This window comes from Crinia signifera, chromosome 2, assembly GCF_055691185.1.
Source record: "Crinia signifera chromosome 2, ASM5569118v1, whole genome shotgun sequence".
NCBI classification, from domain to species: domain Eukaryota; kingdom Metazoa; phylum Chordata; class Amphibia; order Anura; family Myobatrachidae; genus Crinia; species Crinia signifera.
Window position 1 is genome coordinate 383,012,289 of NC_139218.1, and position 26,111 is coordinate 383,038,399.

Sequence of the window (26,111 nt, forward strand, 5' to 3'; positions counted from 1 at the left end):
GTCATCCATTGCATAGTTATACACTATCGATGGCCAGTTGCACTTTTGCCATTGATGGCAACCATCAATGGAAAAGGCAACGATGGCCATCCCTACGTCTACCAAGAAAAGGAAAGTCCGAGGCTCAAGCAGAAGAGGGCGTTATAGCACAGTCGCTAGGCAACACTTCACTTCAATTGGTCTTGCCATTAGGCCCTGCCCCAACATAGGGAAACACCTGTCATTCATGGGACAGCTGTGAGGGCGCGATGCAGTCATTTAGCCCTGCCACTTTCCTGTGAATAACGTACAATCATGCACTCTTCAGGTAGGAAAGTATGATACCAACACAGCAGGTGAAGATTCAAACAGTGTCCCCCAAGAAGGAAGATAGGCAGAAAGAAAAGAGACAGACAAACATGGATGGTCCTCAACAATCTTTTACTTTGTTCGCTTGGTATGAATGACTTTTTTGAGATTTACACTTTGTGGTGGAGAGTACAGAAACATGCCAGCACCTGTGCCTCTAGTCTAGGACGGAAACATGCCAGCACCTGTGCCTCTAGTCTAGGACAGAAACATGCCAGCACCTGTGCCTCTAGTCCAGGGAAGACTGTACTAGTGTAGGCTACAGAAACATGGCAGCACCTGTGCCTCTAGTCTAGGACAGAAACATGCCAGCACCTGTGCCTCTAGTCTAGGGCAGACTGTACTAATGTAGTCTACAGAACTATGGCAGCACCCGTGCCTCTAGTCTAGGGCAGGCTGTACTAGTGTAGGCTACAGAAACATGCCAGCACCTGTGCCTCTAGTCTAGGACAGAAACATGCCAGCACCTGTGCCTCTAGTCTAGGACAGAAACATGCCAGTACCTGTGCCTCTAGTCCAGGGAAGACTGTACTAGTGTAGGCTACAGAAACATGGCAGCACCTGTGCCTCTAGTCTAGGACAGAAACATGCCAGCACCTGTGCCTCTAGTTTAGGGCAGACTGTACTAGTGTAGGCTACAGAAACATGGCAGCACCCGTGCCTCTAGTCTAGGGAAGACTGTACTAATGTAGGCTACAGAAACATGCCAGCACCTGTGCCTCTAGTTTAGGACAGGCTGTACTCAGCCAAACCTGATAATCAGCCAAACCTTGATCACATCAGTTTTTGAACCATCCACATTACCCTCATGTGGAAATATGCTGCCCCTGCCACACTATATATATCATCATAGGCACCAGCCCTCAGGGTTCCTGGTCAGCATAACAAAGCTGGGCCTCCTTGTGTCTGGTCGAATGCACAGGGCAGGTATCACAGCTGGGTTTCCATGTGTGTGGTGGAAATCAGAGGGCAAGTAGCACAGCCGGGTCATCATGTGCAGGGCAGGTACCTTGCTGGTAACGGCACCACAGAAGTCTACCAGTCACTTTGCCCTGGATGAAGCCCAGTCCCTAGCGGGGAGGACCTATGGGGACATTCGTTCTTGTTGGTGGTTGTGCATTCCAAAGGGCAATTGGGGAACTTTGGAACAAGCCACCTCCTCTTTTCCTCCTCTGTGAGTCCCGTGTTCTCTGCCTCTGAGGCCCTTCTCTGTGACCTGTACCTCACCATAGTGAATAACTGCAGCCAGGATGGAGGAAGCCAAGGTGCCGAATATCTGTATTTACGATTGGAGCTGGCTATTGCTTCTGGCTATTGTACCCTTTACTTCCACAATCTGTATAACAAAGCCCCATCAGATTACCCCATGAGCAGCCTCACCGTGACACATGTGGAAGGTGTGTTCAACAAACAAACAAATTATATCTTCTCTTCTCTCTCAAGTTAAGTTGTGAGCAACAATGTCGCCTAGTGTGTATCCAGCCTCACACAGTTATGTAACATAATTACACACTAGGTTATGTAATATCGAAAATTGAAGCGACAGAGCCACAAATATTGAAAACATTATGTTTTTGTTGTAAACAATTGTTTGACTGAGGGAATAGCATTCTTGGTCTATTTGCCAACTAATTTGCTGATACGTAAAATCTGCTACACATTACAAAATATGCAGTTAAAATACCCACAACAGCAGTACCAGGCATATCCAAAGGTCCAGTGCTGATGTTGTAATAGTGCAGAGGAATATGTGTGCGCTATGGATGCCGTTCCGTGGCATTTTTTCTGGAATTAGGCCTTTTTCTGGGATTGAGTTTGTCAATTAAATGATAAACTTCAATCCTCTCCTCTACCCCAGGGTGCCGGACAGTTTCCCGACAGTTTCCCGACTGGTCGGACTCAGACAGCGGGGCGAGCGCAACAAAGCCCCTTGTGGGCACGGTGGATCGCTGTGCTCGCCACCTATTCTATTCTCCCTCTATGGGGGTCGTGGACCCCCACGAGGGAGAATAGCCGGTGCCCATCGTAACCCACCGAGTGTCGGGGTTTTGACTGTCGGGACACCGACGTCGGGGTAATAACTGTCGGGATCCCGACTGTCTGGACCATATACCACACCCCTACCACCACCACCCCCCTCCCCCCCAAAACCAGTGTCACTTACCCGGGCAGCAGTTGGGAGCTGGGTGGTGATGGGGGAGTCAGGCGGCGGTGTAGGAGCCCATCGGCGATGGAGGTGAGGTGGTCAGGCGGTAACGCAGTGGTCGATTGCCGGGTGTTGATGCGTCGGTCAGGTGCCGGGTGCTTGGGCGGCAGTCTGGTGCCTGGTGGAGATACTTCGGTCTGGTGCCGGACGGGATACAGGTGGTGGTGTGGCGGCTGGACGCAGAGCAGCAAGTGGGCTGCTCAACATGACCTCTGACATCAGGCCACGCTGCGCACAGACACAGAGCAGTGCGCAGTGGTCAGGAGAAGCACACGAGGAAACACGGCCATGCTTGTGCGCTTATCTGAGGTGGCAAACAGACAGGGGTGACACAGAGGGGAGAGACAGTGAACGAGGAGTATATATTGGGAATTCGATTAAACGGGCAATATATCGATGGACCATCAGCCAGTGTGTACCATCGATATATCTGTGAACAGATATAGGTATATTGCTGTGTACATTGGCTGTGCAACCCAGTTGATGCCCGATATATCTAAAGCTATATTGGCACATCGTTCTGTGTGTATCGGCAATCCGCCACCCGCAGAGCCGCTGCAGGAGCCGCCAGTGATTGACAGCTCAATGGAACATGCTGCCCAATCCATCTGCAGATCAAAATATCTACTATTGTGTAGATACGCACATAGTAGCTCCGCCCCTGACACCCAGGAATCCCCGCCCCAACTTTTTGATTGGCCTATGCACCATTCAGTCCAAGAGAATGGATGGCCATCGATAGCTAAAACTATCAATGCTTGTCCATCACATAGTTTGTAAGTAACGATGGCTGTTTGCAGAATCACTATCGATGGCGACTGCACCAATGGCCATCCCCAGATGAGAGTTCCAGTGGTGGGGAGGTGGGCGTGGCAACCAGCAATCTGCAAGCCTGTAGCTACTGTGGGTGTGGCCTGGCATACAGCCGCATCACTCGCAGGGGGCTAGAAAATCGAATCAACCCTTCTGAATTTATTTATTGTGGGATACTGGAGTCAGTCACAGCTGCAGCATGGCCGTCGGGACCTCCATGATGCCAGGAGCCTCTAGCCAAAACACAGGCTGCGTTGCATGTTAACCATTTGCTCCTAGGCACTGGAAATCAGATAGAAGCAATTGTTCGGATACATTTGTTAAATCAAATTGTTAACCAATTTATCTGCATGACCGTTGTCTGCTTTCCAACATTTGTACACAAATAGTTGTGATTGTCCTTTGTTCCCATACAATCCAGATTTGTGTTCTCACAGACAGATAAATCTTTAGGTGTGTACCCAGTTTAAGGAGCTACATACCTCCCACCATAGGCGCCGATTCTGTTGGTGCTTAAGGGCTTAAGCACCCATGGAAATTGATGAGCACCCACAGGCCCGAGACCCTTTGCTGGGCCGCCATATTAACATGTTAATTTGCGGCTGCAGCACTCACATCATCGGACCTGCCACCTGGGAAACAGTATGCCGGGATGGCGGGAAGAGTGTATTCCGTCCGCGGAGTAATACGCGGATGTGGGGCGGGTCAGCCTGTGTGTACTCTGTGTGTGCTGTGCGGCGCCGGTGCTGCATACTGAGCACTGAGTAGCTCAGCATCGGCCCGTCTGCCGGTGTTCCACCACACTCCCCCTCCCTTGTAACCAGCACAGGTACTGTGGGGGCATTTATGTACCTTCACTGTGGGGGGCATTTATGTATTTGGCACTGCTGCCGTAATTTGAATATTGGAGACAACTGTGCTGTGTAATATAAATTGGCATTCCCGCTTTCCGCAGGAACGTCATAGGTGGCATCCCGCCCGGGCCGGCAATGTCACCCAGTAAATAGGCGCTGTGCGCACAGCGTCTATTCCCCCAAGCAGAGGGGCTGGGGGCTGGCCAGCAGCTTACAGAACTGTTAGCCATGCCCCCACAGTGGTGAAAAACGAAATGACGCTACTTGTAGGCCACACTCCCTTGCCGCTAGGTTACACCCTCTAATTTCTGGTGCGCGCAACTGTCCCTCTGTGCCTGCACTCAAAGTTGGCTGGAGCACCATTTATCACACCCAGTGAGTTTTATCACTTGTTTATAAACAGCCCCTCCCCCTGTGACTTTCTCACCCTTTACAGAGCAATAGAGCAATAAAAGGTAAATATAACCCGCTTGTAAAATGGGTCTGGTTTTCCTGGATGCGCTATTATGACATACAGCTTAGAGAGTTTTCTGCAATGACGTTCTATCACAGTGGTTAGCATCACTGGTCAGGGACTAATTCAGGTGCGTATGTTCTCAGCTAGCGAACCGGTTTTTATGGAGACGCCTGTAAAACATTGGGTGTTCCCCTGCTCCCGCCCCCTGCCCGCCCCTTCTGGAGCGAACGACTCGGCGAGTGTGAAACGTATTCGCGCATGTGCAAACCTGGGACATCAGGGACGGGGCCAACTTCGGACCCTAACAAATAGGGATAGCGTCTGAATCGGCCCCTTAATTCCTGTCCAGTGTCCTATCTGTGTGTGGTTTGTATGTTCTCCCCAAGATTGTCTTGTATTCCTTTTGGTCAGGCATGAGGAACCTTCGGCCCTCCAGATGTCGTGGAACTACACATCCCAGCATGCCCTGCAACAGTTTTAGCAGGACCAAATAGCAAAACTGTAGAAGGGCATGCTGAGATGTGTAGTTCAACAACAGCTGGAGGGCCGAACTAGGTTCCCCATCCCTGCTTTAGCTGCTCCAGTTGGAGAGAGATAAAGTACCGGCCCATCAGCTCCTATCATTTTTCAAACACAGCCAGTAACATGGTAGTTAGAAGCCGATTGGCTGGTACTTTATAGCTCCCCACTTTATCTCTCTCCGAACTTTGATACATAGGCCCTACAGATTGTAAACCGGGGCAGGGACTGGGGGTGATGACTTGTGAGGAATGTTTGCAGGCTATATAAATAATAACTGATAATAAATACCATTATAAATGTACAACTCAATGGTGACACACTTTTTTTAATCTAGAAAGGAACCAACAGACAATGTGGAAGATCATATAAATCCCTAACTAGAGGTTTCTAAAGAAAAAATTGCAACTTGCAATGAAGGGGTTAAACCTCTGAGCTGTGTGAGTTACTTTGTCTCCAATAGGAGCAGCGTGTAACAGTCTCATCCCACACACAGCAGCAGCAGCACACGGTGCCTTAGCTAGAGACTGTGCGTTTCCTGCTCTTGGCAGACGCTCCCTCGGTGCAGGCAGAGCTGAGAGTGGATCTCTCTCTCCCCTACTCTCACCAGTGTGTGCAAGAGAATGCAGCAGGGCTGATGCCAGCACCCCCCACAGGGCAGCTCTCAGGGGAGGGGGCATAGGTGTGCTGCTGCCTGCTGGGCTGTAGGAAGGGACAGGCTGCTGTGGATATAAATGAAGGGAAGATTTGCACATTGGGATCACACCCATGATGAGAGAGCATTGTCACAACCGCCCCAGATAACCCTCCATCTATGAGGATCCGGCACAGAGCTCCTGCAGGTAAGATCTAGGGGAGGGCTGGGGTCCTGTAACCCCCGAGTGTCTGCATTCAGTGCAGCCCTGGGTGGTGGATGCCGGGACATGCTAGAGGCAGGACCTCCCCGGCTTTGCAAACTTCAGTGCACAGTCCATGCATGCTCTTTAACCCTGGCACCCCCGGATTGTCTCGTTGTGGGTTTAACATGCAAAAAGTGGCTTCAAGCAGGCATGGTGGGGGTCTGCATGTGTATTCAGGGAGGGGGGTGGCTGTCTGGGTCCTGGGAGTCTTCCCAGCGGACAATCCCTCTAGTTTGGTCTTCTCAGGCTGATTACTGTGTATGACTGTTCATAGAAGTTGTCACGTATGAGATGGGACATATGATGAGGATGGGGGGGTGAGAGTGGCAGACAGTATGTATGTGTGTGTGTTATGACCTTGCAGTTAACTGCAGTGTTTACAGTTTTTGTTACAGTTGCTTTTCAAAAATAAAACAAACTTGTAATTTTTTGCAGTGGGGAATGTGGCCCTATAGCCCCCCTATGGCCCAGGTTTTGGCATATGTCTAGGGTAGACGTAATGTATGGAGAGGTCAGTGCACATCTGACTGTGTGTGAACCTGGATTTGTCACTGGTTTGCGGTTAGTTTTCCCCCTGTTCTCATCTCTGGAGCAGAGTTGAAATTGCCACGGCTGCAAGTAATTTGATCAGCATCTGCAAAGCATGCACCCTCCTCCTGTGCTCTGCCCTGCAGCCTCACAAGGGCTGCCCAGCTGAGGGCCGCCTGGGCTCCCTCCGGCAACTTCAGCAGAACTGGAGTCACTTGTTTGTATTTTTGTTGTCCTTTTTTATAAAAAACATTTCATGTGACCACCGGGATATCAAAGCGGTGCCAGTTACAGTACATTCGCTGCGCAAGAGCTTGCACTCTAACTTTTTTCATTTGCTTAGATTTACCTTGAGAGAAAATATCCAGACCTTTGAAGATCTTGCAGCTGCAAACTGCCCTCACAGCAGGAAAGGGGAACCTTTTGGCCCTTGAGCTGTTGTCGAACTACACATCCCAGCATGCCGTGCTACAGGTTTGCTATTTGAACATGCTAAAACTCTTGCAGAGAATGCTGGGATGTGCGGTTCAACAACAGCTGGAGAGTTCCCCATCCCTGGTTTAAAGAATCATTTCACCCAGAAAGTTTTATTCCACAGTGGAGTTTTGCAAATGAAATGGAGTCTGATGATTTATTATTATTATTTTTTCCCCTTCTCCTTATCATAGTCCGGTGATGCTCGGACTCATCTTGCATGCAGTGGGTTTGATTGGAAACTTGCCGGCTTGGCAGGAGCGGTAAGGCATTGGTGGACTGTTGAGAATAGATGTCTGGGGACCTGCTAGACTTTCATTCCGTAGTCTAATACCACAAGTCTCTGTAGGAGCTGTCCCTTAGGGAACTATGGACAGGTGTGCAGTGTAATATTACAGTGCTGAGACCCTACTGAGGTTGTGTTCCAGCGAGAAGCCACACATTCCCTCCCTGCAAGAATCCATACTGTCCTCCGTAATTCTATTTTCCAGGGTTATCAAGTAATTCCTGCTTTACAGTATGCCAAATTTATGACCCTGAGCCTTAACATGTTCCCACAGCTGTGATCCCTGGGGCTTTTTTCCAGAATTGCAGTATTCCCCAAAAATTCTGCTTCCCATCTGTGCCGGAAATGCAGAGCGGCCGCTAAAGGGGGAGCAGTAAGAAAACCTTTACATGTCTAATTAAGAAACATTTGTTTGAAGCTACTTTCGGGACATTTTGGTCTGTTCTTTGTACACGAAGGGGTGCCAAAAAAAAAAAACTGTCTGGGCTCTAAATGGCACTTTTTTAAGTGTTCTGCAGTTCCAGATGCGTTAACGCTCTGCACAGACACCGTTCAATAAAGTTTGAAGGGAGCGCTCATTAAGGTTTGAGGACACACTTGAAAGCTGCAAAAGGATTTGCCTTCACTTTTAACTTCTGATTCCATATTGTCCCAGCCGAGTACTGCGATCTGTAGATGAAGGACTTTTAGCAGTACCTAGAATCTCCTGTAATTCATCGAGCTTTCAGCCATGCGTCTCCGACTCTATGGAACTCGCTTCCCCTCAAAGTTGAATCCTTCAAAAACAGACTCAATACTTTCCTGTTTCATCAAGCATTTCCGTAATTCCTTTAAGTATAGTCTATAAAAATCTTTTCTGTACTTCATTGTTCCTGTACTGTATTATATTCATTCTATCTGTTGAGCGCCTTGAGTCCTGTTGGAGGAAGGAACATACAAAGGATAAGCAACAAACACCTAGGTGTATGTTGCTTTTAAGAAGCGCAGTTCTGCTTAGTAATTATAACACAATGAGATTAATTATAAAAATGAAAAATATTTATTTAAAAATGAGTATAGTTCATTTATAGATTTGTGCACAATTATCACATAGACAAACTAGACATACAACAAACAACATATAAGAACTGCAATATTGCATAGGATTTTTGCTTTGAGGCTATAATAGCAGTTCACAATCAATGAGGCTATGAGGCATTAGATAGTTACCAGTCCTGCACTTGAATGTGGACCCTTTTCATTGGGTCAGACGCTTGTGGCATAAATAGCAAGGTCAGTCACTCCAATTACCAGATGGTTATCCGGATACAATTTTTCCAAATAGGAGACTTACTCCTGCTTCCAGGCACCTAATTGTAGGTATTTGTAATCCACCACAGCGTTGTTACTGTTAAGCAATGCAGGGTCAGGTATCAAAGAGGCTCACTTCAAAAACGCGTTTCTCCGCCTGATAACACGCTCGGCGGCTTCCTCAGTCTCTGGAGGAAGAGCGCTATATAAATAAAATAATTATTATCATTAACAGGTGTTGTGTTCTTAACACAAACTGTACTCTGTGTTTTACTATTAAAAGCTTCGTCCATTTTTAAAGTTCAGGTTTAAATCTGTGAAGCGGAGGTTTCGCTCACTAAATAAACCCCTTTGGGTCATATTTATGAAGCCTGCCTTTCATAACATGACTTTATGTATCCTGGTTATGTACCAATACCAAATGCAGAGATAATCTCTAGTGAAAGGCTAATTGTCGCTGTATCTGGTCGATACCGCAAGACGAACACAAGCAAAAGGATCAACGTGGAAAAAGTCGACATGAATTTGTCCTGATTTGTTGTATACTTCTTCATAATTTACCATACACGAGGAGTCCGCATGGGAATGGTAAAGAGATGCCTGGCTTGTGTCAACTTGTTGCTGTCCCTTGTGCATGTCGACATTTTTATACCATAACTATTTGGCGCTTCCATTGCACAATCCCCATTCTTAACAGCACGACGGTCTTTCCTTCTAAGTATCCAAAAAAGAGAGTTACTCCATTGGTTAATGCTGTTTTCAGTTGGCATTAACTCCTATGGAGGCTATTACATAGACGATGGATCTTTTCTGATCCCTCCCCCAGATGATTCCGTCCAGCTGCGGTAACTGCCACTGATCGCTTGCGCAGTGTTACATTGCTAGGATGAGCCTCCTAAAAAAAGGTAAAAGATTCCGCCAATGGGAATGCAGTCAGTTTACTGACTGTTAAAATGCTGACAACCATTGGCAGATGGTCAAAATGTCAACATGTCAAAGCCGACATGAGTTTTTCATTATTTATTTATTTTTCCTTTTCTTTGAAACCGACTTCACGATCCAAGTGGGCATAGGGTTATAATTTAAGTGTGCTAAGCGCAGCGAGCCATCTGAGTGGACGCAGTATACTTATACAGTCTCTGTTCACATAGACAAAAACGTGTTGACATTTGGACCATGTCAGCATTTTGACTGTCTGCAAATGCGTGTCGGTATTTTGAATGGTAAAGAAAACTCCCTCCACAATGTGGGCTGCCGATTTAATTGCAATTAATAATACATAGCCCCTCCCATTCTAGAACGGTATCTTTAAATGATAAAACAAACCAGAATTTCTGTGCAGCTTTGGCTGTAACTGGGTAAGGAAGATGGAACATTAACGGACGATACATTGCATTGTATATCTCCCCCTCCCCTCCTCTTACATATCCCCTCAGGGTGGGGAACTCCTCCAGCTGGTTTAGGATGTGACTTACTAGTTGTGTAAAACCGCAGATGTGAGAGAGAGATGTATGTACTTGTGAATAGTCATCTGTCGCTGGCTAACGGGATTCTGGATGCTGACTGATTGTGGCAGTGTTCCGTGTCTGCGGAGTCTCTTGCTGTGTGATATAGATCCTGATATTAAGCTTTCTAAGAATAACAAGCCCCTTCCGCAAGGTGTCCTAAGGTCTCTTATGTCCCCTATTGTCTTATGTCATGGCAGCAATTCCTGGCGTTTACTTGACCAGGGATCCGGTAGATGGGTTGTGCTGAAAGTTCTTACTTGCAGAGCGTTTCCTTCTGTCTTGTGCTTCCAAACTAGCATTTGTACGTAGCTGACAGGCTCTCAAGAATGCAGGGACTTTTCTGCAACAAATTAAAAGTGAACAATGACTGCCTTCATTATCCCGTCATACTAGAGAGTCCCGGAGTACTTCACAAAAACAAACTTCATGTAGTGTGTGTGTATGCCAAAGCATCCGTACATGTTCACAGGTCAAACAGCTCGGTCAGTCCACGTTTCACTCCCCTTTCACACCAGCCAAAATTCGCGGGTTGGCCCCGGGACTAGCGCTGGTGTGACAGGTTTCCGGGCTAAATTCTCAGAAAAATTTGCTGGGATTTCCAACCCTGCTAGCTAGGTTGCTCCCGCGACCAGCCAGGGTTACTGGCTGGTGTGAAAGGTACTAACCCAGGTGACGGGGTCCCGACTGCGGGGATCCAGGCGGCAGCAGCAGCTGGGTGCTTGTAGCACTATTTGCCGGGAAGCGCTGTTGAATTTGAAAACCTATCATCCGGTCAGTAGTTTTTTTTTTTCTAATCCAGCAGTGCTTCCTGCCCGGCAAGTAGCACTACAAGCGCCCAGACACCGCTGCCTGGATCCCCGCAGTCTGTACCCCGCTGTCCACCTCACACCAGAAAATGCAGGGACAAGGGTGGTGTGAAAGGGGCCAACCCGAGAATGTCCCTGCTTGATCCAGGGACCATTTTCCCGGTAAGTCCCTGCATTTATCTGATCCTGCAGCCATGATTGGGATCTCCTATGACGCATTGTATGCAAAAGGGCTGCATACAATGCATCCTATGAGATCCTGTCGCCATGGAGTTCCAGGGAAATCGCATGCGACTATTGGTACGTCTGCCCCACAATCTCGCAGACGAGAACACTTGGGCATACATTTATGCTGCTGGCCCAGTCATGTACTGTTATTGTATCCTCTACTGGAATGTGTATTGTGGTCTGTAATGGAAGTATATTTCGGGGTCCCTAAGGGCTGCGTGCTACCCCTCCGTGGGCTGCTTGTCTTTGTGGGCAGGGTTAACTCTGTGTCTCTGATCACACAGCAGCCACAAGAGGATGTGGTGGGACTGGTTGTGTGGTTGTCAGCGGTTCGGCTGTAATAGTGATTGCTGCAGGCCAGCCCTCTCCCTGATCACACAATGCACAGAGACTGTGGTCTGCTGCTGGTGGTCTCATTAAATCTGCTTATCAGCTGTTGCAGTACATTTTTAAACAGAGCCCAACAGATGGTAATTGTCAAGCCGCTACAGAGGCATGAGGCATTTACACCTCCTGTCGCCAGCTCCTAATGAATTGCTAAGCTGCGTTGATATTGCTTGAGCGCACGAGACCATATGTATTTTGCCAGTGCATTGTTGGTAATGGAAGATGCGCCACAATATACAGTATTTGGTTTAAGCTCTTTCCTTTTAATTTGACCTTGTTACAAAATGTTTGCGCTTTACATTCTACTTTCAAAAGGGAGGGCATGCATTATGCCAGGCCTGGCCCAACCGGCGGCTCCCCTGGACCAGGGCCTGCAACTCCCCTGGGCCGGAGGGCTGGTGGGATTTGTGGCCGACCTGTCAGTGAGATGAGGCTGCCCCAGGCTAGGATCAGATGTAGATAACCTGTCTGTAAAGCAATTTCTGCAATTGGTCTTCGGGGGAAGTGTTTTAGAAAGCTGACAGCGTATGTAAAATCTGATCTCGGAATCCCATTGGGTGTACTGTATATATTGGGGGGGGAGGAATCGCCCAGTGTGTATGGACCTTTAGTCCAGTATTTTGCACTCTTGTGCCCATAAATTAGGTGGTGTCCAGATGATGGGTTGACAGACATGTCGACACATGCATTTTTTTTTTAATTTTCTTTGGATTTCATCCACATAGAATACAATTGGAAATATTTGAGCGGCTCTACACTAATTGACTGTCCATATCGAACGTACAAAAAAGTGCAAACCCCCATGCTGAAAAAATGAGTCATCCTTTTTTCCATGTCGACCTAGACACCATCGACCTTGTGATTCACACTCAAATGAAGTTACTTTTGTTTGGGTAGAAATGTTTAGGGCCCAATGAGGCTCTCAGTAAGGGGGTATACACACGGGGTGATTTCACGGCATTTTTTTGAGCCAGTGGTGTCAAACTCATGGCCCTTCAGCTGTTGTGGAACTACACATCCCAGCATTCCATGCCACAGATTTTTGGATTGCTAAATCTGTGGCAAGGCATGCTGGAAAGTGTAACTCCGCAACAGCTGGAGAGCCATGATTTTGACACCACTGTTCTAAGCGATCCCACCAGGGATATATGCACTCAATCAAAAATGCAGTAAAAACCCCATTATATGGGTTTTTACAGCATTTTGGTATGCAGGAAAACCCACACACTGGGTTTATGCTGCAGGAAGTATTGCCAGCAAAATCAGGGGAGGGGGGGCTACAAATACAATCTGACAGCAGTGCCACACACACGGATATCCCATAGAAGCCTATGGGCTTCTTACCGCAGACCCTCCCTCACTTGTCCTGGCCGCCTCCTGCTGAACTGCCTGGACCAGTGACCTCCTCCTCCCTAGCCCCGTACTTCCCCTTCCGGATGCAGGGAGGAAGAGGCGGAGCCCCGCAGGAGGGTGGAGAGCCGCCGTAGACCCACTCACCCCTCGCTGGCTGCTTCACAAAGGGCAGCTCTTATCACGATGATGATAATGATATAATTTATAACTCTACCAAATTACTATAGGTAAATATGGGTGTGGATCCTTTTATCGACATGGGTTTTTTCACTTTTTTTTTTTTACCCGAATGTTGACACAGTCGACATGGACACCGTTGGAAGTCAACCGCAGCCCCTCGCATTGCTCACAATGCTTCGGGCACACTATTTTGTTCTCACACCACGCCCTAGTGCATGGGTCTTCAAACTGTGGCCCTCCAGATGTTGTGAAACTACAAATCCCAGCATGCCTTGCCACAATTTTAACACTCCCTTATAGCAAAACTGTGGCAAGGCATGCTGGGATTTGTAGTTTCACAACATCTGGAGGGCCGCAGTTTGAAGACCCATGCCCTAGTGGATGGTAGGGCATGAAATACCGCCTGTTGGCACGTCGGCTCAAAAAACAGTGAAAAAAACCATGTCGACCTATCAACCCAACGGTGTCGACCTAATGACTGTCAACCCAAGTGCTATCGACAATACGACCGTTTCCCGGTAAATATTATCTCTTGGCACACTGACTTCGCTCAGACAGAGAACTACATATGCCCGCATAACCTGCCACAGTTTTAGTATGGCCTAGCCGAAAAACTGGGCAGGGCAAGCTGGGAGATGTAGTTCCACAGCAGCAGGAGTGCCACTGATTGCTTACTCCTGAACTTTACCTCACATCTTTACATTATTATTATTTTATTTTTTCCCAGCGGACATTGGCAGTGCTTTGCAGCAAAGTTTAAACGTCATTTGTATATTACAGTCCATCGATATCTGCACAGAAATGCTGATTTATCACGTCAGCTATTTTGCGATGGGGGCAGTGAGAAGCGCAGGCCATTCCTCCAGTTACACCCTGTAGCGGCTGATGTTCTCACAATCCCGGAGTGTCTCCAGGCACCCGAGCCTGGCTCCCAGTCCATCCTGCTGGTCGGAGACCGGGGCTGAATACTAAGTGTTCCAGCTACGCTACGCCCAACTTGGCATGAGCAATCTTGTTTTAAGACCACTTGTAAAACTATTACAGATGTTCAGTAAACTACAGGGGACAAGTGATAAATGCAGCACTCCTTGTGATCAGTATGGAGGTCTTACAGCTGTAACTCCCTATTAGATACACACTAAAAAGCTTCAAAAGTGATAAAATGGAGAGTGATAAACAACCGACCACTCGGCCCCTCCTCCCAATTTGATATATCCACAGTACTTCCGAGTGGAATGGAAGTGAGCAATATGCGTGTACTTGTATTAGGGCGTAGCAGAGGAATAGTGTGAAGCTAGGAATTGGGCCCCTCCGTGCCTGGCCGCTGGTTGTGTACTGTCTCCAGGGCTCACAGTAATGCCCTTAGGATTAATGCCACTGCTTTCTCCACCCATGTCAGTGCGGGGCAGATGATTGCTGATGCCTGAGGGCAGCGCGGGTAGCTCCCAGTGGATTGCTGGTCAGGCAAAAGCACAAGGAGACGCTGATGACACTGCAGATGAAACTGACTCAACGTGGTTTGTCTCCATTGCAATGGGAGTCATCTTCTGCCATCGAAAAACTTTTTCTTCTTCCACCATTAACAATATTTCAAGTACCCCCAACTTGTCTGCAGAGTACCCCCAGGGGGTACTAGTACCCCAGGTTGGGAACCACTGATGTGGGTGATACCCAGTACTGACTTTTAGAGATAAATTTACTAACTCTTCTGAAGAATAAAAGATGTGATGTTGCCGATAGGATTCCGTCTATTATTTCCTAGGATGCAATAGAGTAATGATAGACAGGATCCTATTGGTTGCTATGGGAAACATCACAACCTATTTTAATTTGTAGAAGCTTCAGTCCATTTACCTTTTAGGGTGTTGCAGTTATCCAGTCAGACGTTGGCTGTCGATGCTACCACTGCCCCAGATCCCAGAGTCCTCCATGATTTCTTGGTCCCTATGGAGGCTGCCAAGTGAAAGGCCCAGGTAATGCAGCATACTATTACCTCATGGGCACAGATTCTCTGTAAAGTATCTGGGCCCGATTCTGGGTAGCATTCCGTGCCTATGTTCACGGAGTCGGGCGCAGTTTTATCCTGTGAGCGCGGCTGGATACAGAGGTGCAGTGTCAGAGGCATAGAGAAATAAATTGCAAATGCATTGGATGTTTGTGGGTGGTGACTGGGGGTACATTTACTAAAGTGTGTTTTTGGTAGTAAGAAGTTGCCCATAGCAACCAAAAGTGGTGCAGTTCCTCTACCACGGTTGGGGCGTTGCTTCTTGCTGTGGTGATTCTAGCACATGCCTGGTCTGCTTATAGGTGCTGTAATACAGACCACTCTGTGCTAGAAGCTCCACATCAGAGAGCGGACATCCCAAGCAGGGAAGAGGAACTGCTTTTGACAGATGCAGAGTGCTGGAATCTGGTTGCTATGGGAAACATCTAACTATTGAGATGCCTACATAATCTAAGGATTTTGGATATAGATAAATGCATCCCTGACGCCTTGCTGTGACGTTCCAGCCTGCGTTGCTCCCTGAGTCGTGTCACAGGGATGATTGTGGTAGTGACAGAATGGGAGATAATTGGTATTCCAGCCAGGACCGGGCCTGTCCCTGCCCACTCCCAGCCCCGTCTTGAATTCGCACAGGGGATCTTTTGTGTCCTCCGTGCAACAGACCGACAGGGACTTTTCCCACTCTGTGAAGTTGGTGTCACTCTGCCTTTTGTTCCCGCAGGCTGTAACGTAGCGGCTGCATGTTCTCTGCTGTCCCATAGGCAGCAGCCGTCGCAGTAACACGGTCTGGACTTTAGCCGGCCATACCTTGTGCTGTCCTCCTCTTCCGTATCCTGCCAGGTCCTCTGAAAACAATGTAAGTATCCTGCATGGTGCCCAGTGGACGGGGAATGCTCCATTCTTCCCTAATTACCTCTTACTGGGCCAGATGTACTAAGCTTGAAAATTGCTCAAATAGAGAGTGATAAACCACCAACCAACCAGCTCCTAACTGTCGCAGTGTTTGGCAGATGCCAGTTAGGACCGGTTGTATCTGGTACTTAGTTTAACATTGTGTGCATTAATAACTACACTCCGGGCCGTTCTTCTGAGAGTGATTTGGGGTCTTCAGGGATTCTAACAGGGGTGTCGGTTTTGTGCAAGCAAGTTGTGGGGGGCCTATAGCCTGCTTTCTGAAGCTTGATACATATGGGCACAATGATACAAATGGGCAAAACTTAACCTCTGCAAATGGAATTTTTTTTGAGGTTTGACTTATTTTGGGAGTTCATTACATACTGCCCATAATGTGAAGACTTGGGTCAGCTATGTTTGTTTGGCAGCTAAAGGATTTAAAGGGTGTTGGATCTTGAGAGCGCGTCATATATATACACCCAATCCTTAGGTGCCATAATGTAATGTTTCTTATGCTTATTAATATTCTTATTAGTTATATGGCGCCACAAGAGGTCTGCAGCGCCTAACACAGTACATAAACAAGAAAGCCACAACTCGCCGTACAAGACAATGCAGCGCAAGTGCATGGTATATAGATATTGCTACATCAGGGTGGCAGAGACCGAGGGATTGGGGCTGCACTAGAGAGTAAGAGAAGAAAAAGCCACATGAGCCTCGTGACAACGTACATTGTAAAAGGGGGGGGGGGGGCGCAGACAAGGGTTATTATAATTATTAACCTAGAGATTGCGTGTGCGAACATAGATGTTGAAGCAGTAGATTTTGTGGATGACATGTAAAGTATTCCTTAAAGGGAGTGTTCTGATTACGTTTATCTGAAAGATTGTACGTGCCGCCCTGTACTACATTATTACATCTCTCTCTCTCAGTTTAGCCATGTGTTTATCTCATTAGAGTTCTTTTATTATATTTTGGAGTTGCCTTAGGATAAGACAGAGTAGCTTTAGGTACACTCTTATCCCAGTGCACAAAAAAGCTGTTTGCTATTGCAGGTTAAAAGAGAAGTTATTTTTATTGCTACAACCTATAGGGATATATATATATATATATTATTTTTTTTTTTTTTTTTTTTTTTTTTTTTTATATAGTTTTATATAATGAGAGGAGCTGGGTCCTCCAGCAGCACGGTCTGTGACTTCCTGCTGCCTCCATTCCCCTCCTCACATCGTGTCCCTGTCGCATGCAGTCCTCTCCTCCCTGACACATCACTCATCTCCTAATATGCTCTGTGCTGCTGGGGTCGCTGCTCCTCCCACTATATAGCTCTCAGTCTGTGGCTCGGTGCTGCCCCCATTCCCCTCCCCTCATCAAGGGCCTTATTTTGGTTCATTCTTTCTGACAAAATCCTTCTTAGATGGACAAAACCATGTGCACTGCAGGGGGGGCAGATGTAACATGTGCAGAGAGAATTATATTTGGGTGAGTAATTTTGTTTCTGTGCAGGGAAAATACTGACTGCTTTATTTTTACACTGCAATATAGATCTCACTTTGAAGTAAAACCCCACCCAAATCTAATTCTCTCTACACAAGTAACACCTGCCCCACCTGCAGTGCACATGGTTTTGCCCATCTAAGTAGGATTTTATCAGAAAGAATGAACCAAAATAAGGCCCCATGTCACTGCCCCTGTCAAATGTAGCTCTTTCCTCACTGACACATCACTCATCCCCTGATATACTCTGTGCTGCTGGGGACCCTGCTCCTCCCACTATATAACTCTCAGTCTGCGGCTTCCTGCTGCCTCCATTTGCCTCCTCACACTGTTGTACAACGTTTGTCCTCAGCTGCAGAACTTCCTCCTTGTTCAGTGTTGCTTGCTCACGGACCCCCAGACCCCTTGCATACAAGGACTGGTCTGTACAGCTCCTCATTTCCATAATGCTCTCTGCATGACCCCTCTGCACGTGTATAATACAGTACAGCTGTGCCGCCCTTGGCTCACATTCTTCCTGTGCGTTAGATGGGTGGGGAAGTAAAATCTCTCTCCCGGCGCAGATGACTGACTGAGGGATATTATTGCAGCATAAGCTGCAGATCTCCCCACTGTCCCCCGGCTGGGGGGATTCTCTCTGCCGTCCAAGTATCCATGACAATGAGTTTTGTCCTCAATGTCGCGCATACTAGTATCAGTGGGATTAGGGAGGGGGGGGTGCGGCGATAGCCTGCTGGATGCAATCGTAGATGAGAACGATGTGGTACCTCTAGCACAGTGTGGTCTGCATATCAGTGCTGAAATACAGACCACGCTGTGCTAGAAGCACCACAGCAGAGAGGGACACCCCACGCAAGGAAGAGGAAGATTGGCAATAGAAGTACTACAATTGTAGCGTTCTACTCCTGTCCTATACTTCTGTGTCGGCTGCTCCTATGGCTGGATATAATATAAAAGCATAATAATGATTATTTAAATATTCAAAACATGATTGCAAATAACTACTAATTGAACAGCGTTCCTGTCCTGATTGTTCCAAGTCTTTCTGCGCTAAGCTGGTACCCACTAATCGCCCAGATAAACGACCAGGTGTCTCACACCTAATGGGCGTCCCACAAGGGACTACAAGCGTTCTTCTTCCCTGGGCCGCGGCACCATATAAAATGGCAAACCCCGATTAACCTGCACGCGATGGGCTGTTCACACTTCTTGTTAAAACGAGCACATTAGCTATGTACCAGCAATCACGGCAAACTGTACAATAACATCCGAGCAGATACCGCTGCCGGCGGTGTCCTAATTATCTGCTCACGTTATCCCACACGGCTCTGCTAACAGGATGCTTTGCAACCTGGAGGAACGGAAAGCTGCAGCTGTGTGTTTTATGTCTTTGTGTATTCTATACACCATTATGCAACTCTGTGACCTGTAATTTTTATTTTGTTATCTGCATTATTCCAGATTTAGTCTGAATTGAATGCAATATTTCGCTACCGGATTTGGGGGGTGGCGCAATGGGAGATAAATTCCTTTGTTTGCTCTGGTGGCACAAATTTTAGGCTGAGGAAAGTAGAGAAGAAATAGGTTTATTGATTCTGCAAGTTGCTGTTTTATCAAATGTCTTCCTAAGTGACAGGCTATATGTTTTCCGCAAACACATTGGGGACACAGAGAGAATGCTTTTTGTATAGCCTACAGTCTTGTTAACCGTTCTGGTGCTTGTGCGTCTCAGTAAGTATTGCGGCAGGGTACGGCAACCCTGCCGACAGGGTTAGGGGTTCGGTAGCGCGTGCGTCTCCTGCGCAAAGTACGCGTCCTCCCGACTTGTTCATACCCCACTATCCATGTCGGAGTGGAGTTTATTTTATAACTTTTGGCAAGCGCACGCAGGTTACTTGACTTGTGTTCCGCGGCTCTCCTCGCTGCGCTCGCCAAACTTTAGATAATCAACTCCACGCCGACGTGGATAGTGGGGTTATAAACAAGTCGGAGGACGCGTACCTGGTCCGCTCGCCACGCTATGGGCTGGCGTTGATAGTGGGGGTGTCTCGGGAACACATTCACACCTGTCATGTCAGCCAGGTTAAAATGGTCAATGGTTCCCACATAACGTAATAAGCGCTGACTGACTACACTAACTGCGTAACACTGACTGACTACGGAAGCTCTGGCTAGCCCGCGAACGGGTGGGAACACGAAGCTGATACTGACAGGGACGCCTGACTGCCTATGCTAACTACTTAAGCGAGCCTCAGGAACACTACGCTAATTCTGACAGGGACGCTGACTACGCTGGCTGCCGGAACACTACGCTGATTCTGACAGGGACGCTACGCTAACTGCGTAACTGCCGCCGTGAAACTACACAAATACCTTAAAAACTTTATCGCAAAAGATACATTTTGCAAATTATACTTTAGAGGTATTGTCTTCTGGGTAAGATTTGGGGGATTAGGGTTTGAGTTGTGTGGATTGAGGGAGTGTATCTTCCACAGGGTTTTTTTTTTTCGTCTGTATGGAATCAGCGTTGCCATCAGAAATTGTGGGGCCCTGGACTGACAATAGGCAGGGCCCCCCCTTCCCCATGCCTGGGGAGACCTTGATTGTCCACGGCACTTCTCAACCTCTATATAGCTTTAAGTGAAATTTTAACTTTGTTTATGACGCATTATACTCTGTAAACTCCGATCCTGGACCCTTTTCTGACTGGAGTCCTGGCAGCCATGTATAGGATCGCCATTTTGTCCCTGTTTTACGGTGCTCTGTACAGCTGTATATTCTTCCATTCTTCGCTCTTATTTTCCATTGGCTCAATCCTTCCACTCTCTCTTTTGATCCTTAAATGATCTTCCTGGTATTTTTATTTTTTGGTGTTTGTCTTGTTTTGCTCTTTTTCAGGCATTCCAAAGCGCCTCTGCTCACTATTTCATGTGACTGTTGTTGCCATAAACATCCATGATACACTGGGCCGTATTCAATGCGGCTGGCGAGGGGGTTAATTGACGGGGATCGTCGAAAACAAGCGATCCTCACCATTTAACCCCTGCCGCTCACCCTATTCTATATTCCGGGGGAATCCTCGCTGTCAGAGAATTGCGAGGATTCCCCCGAACAGCGAGGCTCGCGGCTAATGCAGGCAGCCCGCTGCATTTAGCCACGATCCTTGCTGTTTTAGCGGCCACACACAACGTTTCCTCGTTGCTACGCAAGCCTAGTGAGGGGAAAACGGCCTGTGCAGGGGGTCGGTTGAATACTGACCCTGCGAGCTGTGACAGCGATCAATCAGCACTGCTTTCTGTCACAGCTCGCAAAAATCATTGAACACACCATACTACAGCGCTATCTATAAGTCTGAAAACACACAAAGTTTAAATAATAAATATGTAATTTTTTTTTTTTTTTTTTTTATAGCTGTCCTCTGATTTATGCTACGGGTTTTGGGGGGGGGGGGGGGGGGGGGGAGGGAGGTTCTGACCACAGGTGTGACTATTTGACTAGCAGATCTGCTCCTTTTTTTTTTTTGGCTACCCAGCTGAATTAGCTGGTCTTCGATACTAGAATGTGTATTTTAATTTTAAATCTAAAGAGTGTTTGATTTGTTTGTGTTGCATGTGGGTTTTTTTTTTTTTTTTTCTCCTCGAAAACTTTCACATTTCATTCAGCAGAGCTGTAGGCATTCTTTGAATTGTTTTCTTTATGGCCATCAATGAAGTAACTTTCAGAAGGGTAAATAGTAAAACGCCTCGCATTGAAGGAATCCTGTCTAGACCTGTTTTGACCTCCATTAACACTTCAGACTTCAAAGGTCTGTCAGAAAATGGAGTATGCCCCCCACTGTGTATTGCGCGTCATCTGAAATCTTGACCAGGTCACCAAATTTGTCAAGTCTATTCTGACTGATATCCCTACATTGTGGATCACTAATGAACATTCTTCAATCTATTGTAGCCTCAAGTTGGTAAAACATTGCAATGCATTATGCAGTTGAAGCACAACAAAATCTCATTCGTATAGTTACTAATCTAAAAACAGTCCATGCATCATTTTGACTAAATTTTTGTGTCTTCTTGCCCATCATAGGTGTAACCATGGAGCTCTTTGCCTGGTACGGTCTACTGCTTCTCACCAGCATTGTTGCTGCCAGCAAGCCTTGCTTCCCGGGATGTTCGTGTGAAGTTGAATCCTATGGTTTGTTTGACAGCTTCAGCCTGACCAAAGTGGATTGCAGTGGGGTAGGTTCCCACATTCTACCAGTCTCTATCCCTTTGGATACAACTTACCTGGACCTATCGTCAAACAAGTTGGAAAATGTCAACGAGTCGGTGTTGTCTGGACCTGGTTACACCACCTTGGTCAACCTTAACTTGAGTTACAACCGGATTGTAAAAATCTCTTCTACCACGTTCTCCAAATTGCGATACCTGGAGTCTTTAGATTTGAGTCACAACCAGCTGGAGGCTCTTCCAGATCAAAATTTCTTTTATTCGCCCCTGGTGGAACTTGACCTGAGTTTTAACACGTTAGTGGACATCAAGATTGATGCCTTTGCCTCTCAAAATAATGGAAAAGCCGTAAGCATTGATCTTTCAAATAATTTGATCAGCTCTATATCAAGAAGTTCGGATAATCCCAATCTAAACATCCGGAGTTTGAATCTATCAGGAAACCGATTGCATTCTGTCCGCAATCTTCAAGGAATTCCTTTACGTTACCTTAACTTGGATAAAAACCCCATTTCTAAAATTGACAAGAATGACTTTTTGGGTCTTAAAGACTTAACGCATCTGTCGCTCAGTAATATGGAGAACTTAACGGAGATCGCTCCACACAGCTTTAATGAGTTATCCTCTCTCCAAGTACTTGACTTTTCAAACAACCCCAACCTAAAAACTCTTAGCAAAGATGTATTTTTTGGCTTGAACTCCTTACAAGAGTTGAACTTGATAAATTTGGGTTTGGCCTCCTTACCCAAGAACACACTCACATACTTACCAGCCATGAAAAGTATTACCTGGGGGAAAAACATTCATTGTGTCAAGACTATGAAGGAAAGCCAGTTCCATCTACAGAACGGGCTGGTCAGGAGGGAAGTCCTGGTTTGCCGTAATGATCGTGGATCGGTGTCTGCACAAGACTTGTTGTAATTTTTTTCCTTCTCGTGTACAGAGCTCTGCCTCTGAGAGACCACGTGCCTTTTTTTGGGGAAAGCAAAAGGATTGTCCGTAATTTATTTATTTTAATTTTTTTTTTTTATTTGACTTTTCACAAAACAGATTCCTACCAATCCACTTTTGGACGAGTGTCCATTACCGACCAATAAGTAAAGACTTTTTTTTTTTTTTTTATATGTGCTATGCTTGAATAAAACAAAGTTTTTAAATTTTAGCTTATTGGCATTTTTATTTTATTTTTTGGTGTTTAATGTAATTAACTAGATACACTGACAAAATATAAAAAAATATTACATCATTTAAAAAAATCCATTCACTGAAGGGGTTCAGAAGCTCCTATGGCAGTGATGGCTAACTTTGACATCCCAGCATGCCCTACATCATTTTTTTTAGCATGGCCAAATAGTAAAACTATAGCAGAGCATGCTGGGATGTGTAGTTCAACAACAGCTGGAGTGTCAAGGTTAGCCGTCACTGCCCTATGGGGTTCTAGAGACTGAATTAAGCACTTTTTTATTTTGTTTAGAAGTCTGGCCCAACTGTGTGTACAAACCGTGCAACTGGGTTGCAATGAACTATTTGTTAGCAAAGCAAAAAACACACAACTGGACAATGCAAAACAATGTGAGAGCGTTAGATTTGGTTGAAGTGCGTTCAAACTAAAAATCTAAATTGCAGTGTTAAAATGAATCCTCCAGTATTTACCCTGCACAGAAAAAAATATAACCCACCCAAATCTAATTATGTCTGCACAGGTTCCATTACCCCAGTAAGGCAGGGTAGTCTACTTTTAGGCTAGAAGAAGTGGTGAACAGGACCGTGGTGAGAAATGGTCTGACGTATTGAAACTTGTTTGGGGCATGGTCTTTGCAATCACATCATTGTGGCCATGCCCCCTGCTGTGAAATGCCAGTATAACAGGCATTTCACATCGGGGGGGGGGGCCACAATGATGCGATTCGCATCACAAGGTCCCCGCGGACATTTGTCTATGGGGGATTTCGTGAGACTTTCCCACCTACATTTTGGTAAATTAAAAACTAACATAGCTATTGTAGCTTCCCTCTATCCTCGTAGCCTTATGGTGAAATTAGGGGCCGATTCACACCTTTCAGCAGGGTCTGAATTCAGCCAGTGTCCGATGGTATGGACCCTGTGCAAACTCCTTTGGCGGGTACCACACTTGCCAAGACGTTGGCACACTAAGGGGAGTACCGGGGGGTGGGCAGATTGCAGCTGCAGGGGGACATCCAGTGATTTATGGGCATCTCCGTAAAAATGCCGGACGTTTCCCTGGGACCGCAGATGGGCCGATGCTTGCTTGGGGCTGATGTTTAACGTCCCATGACTGACTTTTATTACCGACGGGTCGAAAAATCGTTGGATGGTCAGCGACCATATATTGAGCGGATGCGTTCTCGTATACATCCCCTTGCATGCTAGACATGGAAGGGGGCGCGCACGTTGGGGTGCCACCGACCTGTTCGCTAAGCGAGTGTCTAGCTAACGGGTCTGCATTATATTTCTAACCACCCAGTAAGCCAGCTAGCCCCAGCATCGGATTCTGATCTTTGTAGATGTTGTTTTATATGAAAATTCAGAACATGTTTTTTCACAAACCGGATGAGGTTTAAAGCTGGCCGTAAGGTCATAAGTAGAAATCACTTCCTACCATGCCCACTAGAGGGCTCTTCTGCTGAGCTTCTCTATGGGCTGAAGTGACGAACTTGATGATGCTAATAAATAGAGACCAGTTTATATGCAACATAAAAAGCTTAAAATCTGCTACATTAAATAATACAAAAAGTAATTTTTAACTTTATTTATTTAAAAAAACAGCATACAATAAGTTGCAAATAAACCTCAAAAGTAGGCCCACAGCCAGGATCGGCTCTACCATTAGGCAGCTGCCTAGGGCGCCAGGATCTGGGGGGGCGCCATCAAGTCTGCCGATCAAAAAATCATGGCTGTCTATGAGGAATGTGCAACTTCTAAGACCTCACCACCATACTTTTCCTTGAGGCATACTTCCCTATTTTACTGCCCCCTCCTACTTGTACTCTGTTGTGAGTGTCAAAGAAAGGCCTCCAGGGAAAGCAAGGGAGACTTGTCCATCTTCCGGGAAGGGCTGGGAGGACCAAATGATTTTTGGGAGCCTCCAGTAGGTAAAAGTTTTGCCTAGGGTGCTGATAAGCCTTACACCGGCCCTGCCCACTGCATCTGCAGATGTCTAGTGCTGTACACAGGATTTTTTTTTCTTCCTGGCTGCTACCGCAACCTGCAGTGTCCTAGGCTCTTCTGGCATCAGCTACACGGACCCTCATCTCCAGCGCCGATGGATGCAATGTCAGCATAGCATGTGAGGGGGGCGCGGTGGAAGGCTTTCCCCCTGCGCCGCATACTCGCTGTGACCCGGCGTTTCTTCCACACCGTGTGATGTCACAACCCTTCTGCCCGCCTCCTCTGCTGCAGAAATCTCTCTTGGCGCAAAGTCCCAGGTCAGGGGCAGGCAAAGGTTCAGGAGCTTTGTGACGGCATCCGTCCAGACTGACTTTTAGTAAAATGGATTGGCAGCCTAGAGCAGTGTCAGACAAGGTCCCCCACACTACGCACATATTGGCCCGGCCTGCACACTCTACCACTACCTGGCCAGCAGCAGCGGGGCAAAGCCGTGCCGTGATTTGCGGGTGGAAAGGGGGTGGGGTCTAAAATATGCACCATCACTAGATTTTAGGTAAAATATGCAATAACCAGTCAGACTGGTCAAAATATGCAAATGCGTATAATCCTGTCTCTACTAATAAATAATATCGGTCTTTCTTCTACCTCCCCATGGCAGCCATTACAACATGGGTTCCTCCCCCGTGGGTAGTGACAGGAAAGGGAAAAAAAGACACCATCCCCCTATATTAGGGCGCCTCCTCCTTGGCTCAGTGTCTTTTTTTTCCCTTTCCGGGGTAGTGAAGGTAAGGGCTTACCCTGTGAAGTGCAGACGATCCTGAAGCCACCGCTGCGGCGTTCCGGCGGAGGGAATTAGAGGTTGTGGAGCCGGCCTCTTGGAGCATCAGCTCCGGTGCTGCATGCGACCCCCAGGGCGAGCTACAGGCGGCGGCGTCCCCGGCGTGACACGAGAAGCAGCGTTACGCGTGCGTGTCACGTCGCGCCTGCGTTCATCCACAGGGAGAGCAGGCGGGCGTCATCAGCGGGCGGCAGCGCATAAGGATGGCGGCTTCCGCCTGAGAGTGGCGGAAGTCAGGGACAACGTGCAGGACACGGGCTGGCGTGGATGCCGGTAAGCACTATACCACCAACGATGTGTTTTGTTTTGGATGGTATGTCCCTCCTCTGTGCCACCTTGAAGCATTAGGCTCTTAATGTCTGTGTCATCGGTTTTTTTCAGCAGATAGC

General features: G+C 47.1%; 1 protein-coding gene across 2 annotated transcripts; it reads left to right on the forward strand.

Moving 5' to 3' along the window:
• Nucleotides 1-5,713: 5,713 nt before the first annotated feature.
• Nucleotides 5,714-22,917, forward strand: TSKU (tsukushi, small leucine rich proteoglycan). 2 transcript variants are annotated; one of them, XM_083170186.1, is made up of 3 exons: nt 5,714-6,039; nt 15,863-15,997; nt 21,613-22,917. In XM_083170186.1, exon 3 carries the CDS (start codon nt 21,621-21,623, stop codon nt 22,674-22,676), a length of 1,056 nt encoding a protein of 351 aa, XP_083026312.1. In that variant the 5' UTR covers nt 5,714-6,039; nt 15,863-15,997; nt 21,613-21,620; the 3' UTR covers nt 22,677-22,917. The 2 variants fall into 2 exon arrangements, with proteins under 2 accessions (XP_083026312.1, XP_083026311.1); XM_083170185.1 differs by lacking the exon at nt 15,863-15,997 and having other exon boundaries at nt 5,715-6,039.
• Nucleotides 22,918-26,111: the final 3,194 nt, after the last annotated feature.

Excerpts from the sequence above, each read along its gene's own strand:
- TSKU (XM_083170185.1), top strand. The coding sequence starts at position 6,012 with ATGAGGATCCGGCACAGAGCTCCTGCAG. Across the intron at positions 6,040-21,612 it reads CCGGCACAGAGCTCCTGCAG|GTGTAACCATGGAGCTCTTT; the intron begins GTAAGATCTAGG and ends TGCCCATCATAG.